Source organism: Saccostrea cucullata, unplaced genomic scaffold, assembly GCF_032062105.1.
Source record: "Saccostrea cucullata isolate Sc308-1 unplaced genomic scaffold, CSIRO_AGI_Scuc_v1 ctg8423, whole genome shotgun sequence".
Taxonomy (NCBI): domain Eukaryota; kingdom Metazoa; phylum Mollusca; class Bivalvia; order Ostreida; family Ostreidae; genus Saccostrea; species Saccostrea cuccullata.
Genome location: NW_026926373.1, coordinates 76 through 9,042, shown reverse-complemented (window position 1 = coordinate 9,042; position 8,967 = coordinate 76). Strand labels below are relative to the sequence as shown.

The 8,967-nt window shown below is 32.0% G+C and overlaps 1 protein-coding gene across 1 annotated transcript; it reads left to right on the top strand.

The window, feature by feature from the left end:
• The first annotated feature begins 215 nt into the window (after positions 1–215).
• On the top strand, positions 216–4,883 carry LOC134271487 (transmembrane emp24 domain-containing protein 1-like). Its single transcript, XM_062753678.1, has 4 exons — positions 216–437; positions 1,517–1,614; positions 3,000–3,195; positions 3,721–4,883. The coding sequence occupies exons 1-4, from the start codon at positions 252–254 to the stop codon at positions 3,949–3,951; spliced, it is 711 nt and encodes a 236-aa protein (XP_062609662.1). The 5' UTR covers positions 216–251; the 3' UTR covers positions 3,952–4,883.
• The last annotated feature ends 4,084 nt before the right edge of the window (positions 4,884–8,967 follow it).

The following is an 8,967-nucleotide window of genomic DNA, read 5'->3' as shown; positions in this document are numbered from 1 at the left end:
GCCAGATTGCTTGTTTACAGACAAATTAAGATTAACGAAATTCTCATTCTTTTAAGTTCTTTTCGAACCAATCTGTCCTTGAAAATGGGAAACTTAATATTAATGAATCAAATAAAATCATTATCCGATGTTCTTTTCAAATTACATGTATTCCGGGAACTTTCATTTTGAGTTTTATGTTGTCATCCGGATAAGTTGATACTGTTCGGTTCTTTATTTACAACAATTGTATACTTCCTGTTTTGAGTGGGATGTGTGGCAAAGTTGTAAAGATGTTTAAAAGTTTCTTTTTCTCTGTATTTGTGTGTGTCCTTTTAAATTTGACGTTATTTGTACATACTTTAGAAATAGACCTAACGGTAGACGTAAAACCAGGCTATGAAGAGTGCTTCTTCGAGGAGATTAAGAAACCAACGAGTTTGGAAATTGAGTATCAGGTATGATACGAACCCAGTAGGCCTACATATACCCTTCTAATAAATATCTTAGCTTTGTGTGAAGAATTTAAATGTGTCTGAGAAAGAAAAAAGAAAAGCGTTTTAAAGAAACGATATGATTTTGAGTGTCTAGTGATGAAAGTAATAAGAGTAAAACGAACAGGTCCAGCACAATCTCTTGATTAAGCTATACAGCTTTTAAAAGTTATATAGCTTTATTAAGCTATTCAAAATAGCTTGATAAAGCTATTTATTTGCAGTTTTTCACAAAAACGTTTTTTGCAAGAAATTAAAAAAAGTCGCAAGTATTTGACTTTTCATCAGGTCCAGTCCAAAGACTATTTCTACCTACGTAGCTATTAATAGCTACCTAGGTATTTAAAGCTACCAAAAGTAGCTATTTTTACCTACTTTCTGCTTTACTTGCATTTTGTGGCCAAATGCAGGAACGGCGCAACATGGTGAGCACAAAATTTCTTGATACAGTCACACTGATGATGGATATGACAAAAATTTGGCCAAAAAATGATGACTTCGTATATTATCAATTTTGCATAGAAACTAATGTAAAATTGCCGATTCAGGAAGTAATCATGTTTTGGACAAATTTTGTCGTATTCATCAGTAGTGTGATTGTATCAAAAGATATGGTATTCACCGTGTTGCGCCGTTTGGTCATTAGGCTGCAAAATGCAGAAATTATAAAAAGTAGGTAAAAATAGCTACTTTGGGTAGCTTTAAATACCTAGGTAGCTATTAATAGCTATGTAGGTAGAAATAGTCTTTGGACTGGACCTGTTCATATATGTACTATGGACTATCAAAAATACAACCTAAATCATAAAAAGTTTTCACATTGCTGCTGTTGCTTACTTTTAATCAAAATATGAATTTCCATTGTTTGAGTAACTGTCCACTACTTTGTGTGCGGTGAGGCGTGGGTAAGTATGATTGCTTCTCATTGTGCTGAACTGTTACCAATCAATTATCCTACATGCATTGTATTCAAGAGATTGTGTCGGACCTGTTTAAAAAAAATTTACTAAAATTTACTGAGATGGTTTGAATGAATCATTCAGGTAATAGATGGTGGTGATTTAGATATCAACTTCATGGTGACGTCGCCTCATGGTAGAATCATGGTATCAGAGCTTCAGAAATCGGATGCAGTTCACAAGTAAGTAAAACCACTTAACAGAGTGATCAGATTGGTACTAAGGTGCTGCACTTACATGTAAATAGAGAACCTATTATGAAGGAACCCGGGTGGTTTCACCCTGATTCCCTGTTCGCTTTGAGTGGTTTGGCCCCAATTACTTGTTCGCGCTGAGTGGATTCGCCCCATTGGTTTAACCTATAATTAATGTCGGGTGGTTGTTTGATCAGTAGACTAATGATGAGCAGCTTAATAAAAATTAAATATGAAAGGCCATCCTTGTGCATTTTACATGTATCTAGGCAATATACCAACTATTTTTACAATGGCTACATGTAGCTGTATCCATTGTGCATAAACTATAACTAATTTCTAATTTTCTTATGTTAAACTAAAAAATCCAAGGGAAATAAGATGTGGATGGTGCGACCGTTAGGGCGAGCGCAGATAAGTTTATGATCCAGGTTTCATTTAAATCGGGCTCGTCAAACCGCACGTGACATTGCATCTAAGACTCTGACGTCACATGACGTCGTATGCATGTTGCTTTACCAAACCGAAGCCTAAACAGAGCTGATTGTAATAAAGAACCGTTTTATAGACTATTTTTCTGCAATAAAATCATTAAATCAAGGCAAGTTTATAATTCGTTTAACTTTTTGTTGTTATTCTAACGATAACTTTGTTTTAGCTTTTCTGCACGAATCAATGCATTGCAGGTCCAAATTACTGTGCAAAAAAATTCTATCAAATGAATGTGCAGTAGTCGGAATTTTCTCTTTGCCCAGGTGTTGTCGTTAGAGCTCGCAGTGACGAGCCTCGCTTCATGACTCTTGCTGCGCTTGCTATTATATTTATTTATTTATTCAGGCCCTATTTATTTGTCTATTTTTAAAAAAAATGAATCGCTATACGTTGCATTAGATTTCATGATGAATTAATTTTTTATTCGTAAAGAATATCACTTTATATCAAATATTGAATGTTGTTTAATTATCTAAATACCACTGTGTGTAAATCTCTTAATAGGAAAACATATAAATTTATTACCTAGGCTAGCTGTAGTTAAAGGGGGCAAAACCACTCAGCATGAAACCACTCGGCGCAAACACGTAATCGGGGAGAACCCACCCGTTACCTCATGAACAAATCATTTTTTTTTATGGATCTAGGAAGAATAAATCAATATAAGCTGTTATGAGACCTGTCTTCTCTCCTTTTAAAGTACAAAAAAGGGGAAAAAAATGAAAAAGGGAATGAGAGCTGTAAATGTTAATCCCTGAAAGTTTCTGTATAAAATTGGAATGATATTGATTCTGTATAAAATTGGAATGATATTTCTGTAAGGCACAGGTGTAATAACGTGGACTATTATTCTCATTTTAATTTTCCTAATTTTTCTGCAGGCTTGATGCCACAGAGATTGGTGTTTACAAGGTTTGCTTTGACAACTCATTCAGTCATTTTGCAAGAAAGCTGGTCTTCTTTGAAATCATGGCTGGTGATGATGATGAGGACGAAGAAGATGATCTAAAGAAAGACTGGAAGGCGGCTCAGGAGGAGCTGTCGTCTATTGTAGACATGACTCTGGAAGATTTCAAGGTATAAAAATTAACATGTTGAAAATCATATATATACTGAGTTGGACATTTCATCCCTAATTAATTCTCATTTATGTTAAGAAAAAAAAGTGTGTGTATTGATGTCTTTATTGCAAATTGTTATTAACATTCTTAATTGTGTCTGGTTTTCCTGTTTACCGGATTTTGTGAAAGAGCACCTTGTCGGGGATGTTCACTCCCCTATGGCTTGTGATTCCACCTCCATTTTTAGAGGTCCTTGTTTGCTCTTCTCACAATTGTTTTTGTTAAATTGGACTTTTTAAAATGGTAACTGTTCCTTATCTTCAAATTTCATGTTAAGTACCAAATGCCAAAAACTAGATCTAATTCTTGAATATAATCACTTGACTGCAGATGGGGGAACTTTGCTTGCCAAAACATTTGAAGCCTCAGTAACAGTCTCCACAACTTGATTATAATAATTATCAGTATACTTTACTTGTCATTAAGTTAGATAACTTTAAGATAACTATTGTGTTGATTCAATAAATGCCTTGTATTGCAGAGATTGCTGGATAATGTTAACAATAATCTGGATAAAGCTAGCTCTGATCAGCAAGTCCTGAGGAACTACGAGGCTCGAGATCGCAACCAACAGGAGAACAACTTCCAGCGCGTGAACTTTTTCTCTGGAGTACAAGTGTTTATAATGTTGTCTGTAGCTCTAACCCAAGTCCTTCTCATCAGGAGTTTATTTGATGATAAAAAGAGAGTACAGATGAAAGCCAGTACCTAATGATTATTTTAACAATAGATTATTTATAAGGTTATGTAGGTTTCAAACAGTTACTCAAACAATGGAAATCATTTTGAGGTTGGTTTGAGGATTTTCCATAAAACTTTTGTACACTTTCTTTATAAAAAAATAATTTAAAACAAAACTGAAGACTAGTCATAAACAAAAAATCATTCTTTTCTCTTTATGTAAACAAAGATTGAGCAACTCACTACATTTCAAAAATAATTTTAGAACTAGATATCATAATTTGTAATAATCAATTTCTACTAGTTGGTGAAATGAAATATTAAATGATAACAGTATCTGGGGACATGGCATTTATAGATGTGTTCAATTTATGAACAAGTTAGAAAGTGAGTCTATTATGTGTTCTGTCTTTCAACAAGTATTTGTGTGAAATATTCATATTTATATATATGAACAAATAGTGTACTAGCAAAGGTGTGAATGATAGATAGGTATAAATCACAACAGAAAGAAACAATTTACTGAAAAAAGTTTGTCAATGGGGATTTATGTGCAGAACATACACAAAGATGCTGAATGATAAAACTCATATTCATATATATTCGTGTAATATATATTTTGTCTTTTAAGTTTCAGTTCAGTCATTCACTTACTGGAAATATCCACTACTTATTATGGTCATGAAAGTCCAACTATTGAGCAGCTTTTATTGGTTATATGAAATGTCTCATTAAAATTGTACATGTTCCAATGATTACATGTATTTGTTTAATGATGAGAAGAATGTGAATCTATACATCAATGTATTGTAAAGAAATTTAGTTTGTATCGCTTATCTTAGGAAAGGAAATCTTTTCATAATTTTAATGATATTTTGAAGACGAGATATTTATACAGAGAGATTTTTTTCTAACAGAGCTTTGGAACATATTTTTGATAATGGTAAATTGAATCTTTCTTTCTGTTACCATACATGTCAACTTTCCCGATTTAGGCGGGATCTTCCCGATTTTACCCTCTCATCCCGCTTTCCCGATCGTGAAAGAAAAATTGCCCTAATTTCCCGATTTGAAAAAAATCACCAAAATTTCCGATTATAAAAGATTCCCTTAACTGCTGAATTTTGACAAGCGGGATATCATTGTAAAACTTGTTTATTCAATGAACTCAGGTAAGTTTCATTGTTTATTTAACAATTAATTAGCCACAGGAAATCACTTCACGCTTGATTGGCCGCAGTTGTCCAGATACAAGTACCTTGTAGCTTGGGGCAATTAGGGGATTATCTTGTTAGTTTTAAGGGGTTTGAAAGGTGAAACACATAGATTAACGTGATAATTGTTGGTCATTTTATTGAAAACCTAAATCTAAGAAAATGAAATTCTAATCAAACTAGAAAATCGGAATCCAAAGAGATCGTTTTTTGAAAACGAAAGTAGAAAAATACAAAGCAGTTATCTACCTATAATGAAAAATATTGTAAAGCTTGCCAGTTAAAATATTATAAAATTAAGATGAAACAATCAAGTGTATGTCAAATTTCAGTAAATTTAATACCTTATTAGAATTTCTAATTCATTGAAATATAAATAAAAAATCTCAAAATTGTTTCCAGAAACAGGACTTTACAGTATCAAAACCTTATATATTTTTATGCGCCCGAATCGATAGATCCCTGGCGTATATTGTTTTTGTCATGTCTGTTTGTCTGTTGTCAACTTTAACCTTGGCCATAACTTTTAAACAATAAAAGATAGAGACTTCATATTTGGTATGCATACTCCACTAATAAAGTCCTTTCAAATGACATCAAGGTCAATGATCTTGTGACCTTGACTGTGACCGGTGTGCTAAAAATAGCTTTTTCCACTGTTTGCCATAACTTTTGAACCATAAGAGATAGGGACTTCATATTTGGTATGCATACTCCACAGATAAAGTCCTTTCAAACGACGGCAAGGTCAATGATCTTGTGACCTTGACTGTGACCTATGTGCTAAAAATAGCTCTTTACACTTTTTGCCATAACTTTTGAATCATAGGAGATAGGGACTTCATATTTAGTATGCATACTCCACTGATTAAGTTCTTTCAAATGACACTATGATCAATGACCTTGTGACCTTGACTGTCATCAATATGCTAAAAATAGATTTTTTGAACTTTGTTGCTGCCGGGCGCATAGTGTTTCACAAACACATCTTGTTTTATTCTTTTTTTTTTTATAAAAAAAATGATTTAAAAGTTGTACAATTTTCAATTTTTCAATAAATTATGTGTCCTGGTACAAAAAAAAACAACATGTTTTTGATGAGAGAGGCACTTAATTTAGCAAAAATATTTCAATTTGGAAAAAAAAAATTTTATTGTGTTAAATTAATCTTTTAGTTGTATTAATGAGTGATATCAAATTTTATAAATTTAATAAAACATCATTTCATTATCATTTAATTTCACGACAAAATATCGCGAATTGAGAGTTTTGAAAAATGTTGTCACGCGCTAAATCCCCCATGGGAATTTTCAAAAGTTGGCATGTATGTGTTACTAAAAATCTAGTAAATATCAAGAGTTTTCTCTCTTTATCAGTGAATACATGAACAAACTTTACTTTTGTTATTCATCACTTGATTTTGCTTTGATGTGTTAAAGGATTTTTTAAAAAAGAAACCTGCATGAAAATTTAAAACTTAGAGTAGTATAACTTCTGATGAGAAGAAAGTGGGTTAGGCTAACAGCATTCTCAGTATAACCTTAGGAGAAGAGAGTGTATGAAGATGTAAAGCATTTTTGAGTGCTAATATTTGTTGTTAATGACTGAACTGTTTTCTATTTACTTTTATTGAGCGTATGCTTCACGGTTGATTATACTGATTATCTTTAACACATTGTCCAGATACAATAACGTCTTGTATATTCTATTCCTTATATTTAATTATTATGACTTTGATTTTGAATCAAAAGCAATATTTTCATTGTTTTTCTCAGTATAGATATTAATAAAGAAATCCATTCATGTGTGCACAAATTTTGTATCTTATTCTTTTGTTAAGATTAACAATCAATGTGCTGTAGAAAGGTTTAACAATAGACATATATGCTTAGTTCAACCTTTTCCATTCTCAGCTTAAAACCACTGTACATTTGCTGTTTTTATATGTATACTCAAATTTATATCTGGCTCTGGGGAAAAAATTTCCCCTTATTAGTGCTAAATGTGCATGAACAAAATTTACCACATACATTGCCAATATTATCAAATGCTCGTCTTTCTAACTGTACAGAGTGGATAGTGTTTCCTTCTAAGACACTGCTTACTGGTTTCTCTAGATAAAATTTAAATTATCAGCATTTCGCAAGAGCATTACATGTATTTTTAATGAGATTGTTGTATTTCAATGATCACAACGTATTATTTTGCTGACTAAGTGATTATACAATTATATACTGGTGTATACAAAAATGTTTTAGGTATTTTGATACATGTTATGACATAAGTGCTTCTGAAAGAATGAAACCTGTATACATTTTTACAAACACTTTTTAGTTTTCAATGCTTGAATGTACATTTTCTACTTTTTTATGAAGTTTGTCTTAATTAAGTAAGAATCTTGTAGTCTAATCACTATGCAATTAATTTGATCTTTCTCCGAATCAATGTATTCTGATTCTAAGGTATGAGTATTTGAGACTTTGTGATCAATTTTTTTTCTTAATTAATGGTTTTGGTTTTGAGAGAGATAGTTTCTGTTCTTTGTAATTATGCACGGTTTTTGAAGAATTCATGTGTAAATGATGTTACATGCAAGCATGTTTATGATTTTTTTTACAATCAAAAAATAAATTTTAAAAACGAAGTATTGCTTTGAGTTCAAATGAATATACATGTAGTGTTGTATCAGGTTAATAACAAAACCAAATGTTTAAATGTATAAATCAGAGAGAGAAGAAGAACTATAAGAGCTGCAAATATGTTGCATTCTCAATTTTTTTTTTTTTTTGAAAGGGGGGGGGTACATTACTGCAGCTAAGAACAACTAAGCTGCAGCTAAGAACAAGTTAAAGAAGCAAGAATATCTACGGTCTTTGAACTCATCATTTCGTAAGTTCTATGGTCAATACAATGAATTTGTCAGCAAATACAAATGCTGACTGACTTTTTTTATACTGATTGCTAGGCTATCATTATTTACACACAGAGTTGTACACGGATTTTGTCCGCTTTTTCCCGATCATGAGGAGGAGCACACGGTGGTTGTGACCGGTCGGCAGGGGATGCTCATTTCTTTATGCATGGATCCTGATCCCACCTCTCATGCTTTGGTTGTCTGTGTTTAATGAACTTTTGAGCTCGAATACTGTTAGTTATCTCCACATATTCCATCCTCATCTTTTTATTAATTAAAAAAATTGCCGATTATTCAATTTATAACGAACCTTTATTTCATAAAATTTAATACAATGTATATAAGACAGTATGGTCTTGCAGTATAGATAAAATAGGAAATAATTTACCTTCGTAGTTAGAAAATATAGCAGTGCAAACTGCACTATTATATACAGTTTACTGTTCAGCAATGTTATAGTTTTATCTGTTGTTTTAGATACATTTATCAAAGGAAGTATTAAAGAGATTGTATTACTTATCCCACGCTATAAGTGAAAAACAATTTTATAATTGTCCGATTGTAATCTTGATGCACTTTTCATAAACTTATGTAGAAAATAGAAATTGCACAATCGAGTTTTAATATTCGATATCAAATAAAACTAAATGTAAAACATTTATCAAATAAATCTAAGATAGTGTAGACAGGGACCTCCTCTGTAAAAAATCTTTAATATAGAGTCAGTGTTTTTTATAAAGAGCTAGTAGAAGCCCTCCTGCTTTTGCAATGACTGATGGGTTTAGTTAGGATGTGGTGTAACGATACCAAGTAAGTATCCAATTTTCTATTTTAAGATCGTGCAAAGCCTTTGAGCAAACAGACTGGTTTTAATTTTGAATATTTCAAAGATTTTCATTGTTATTATACTGCATCATTA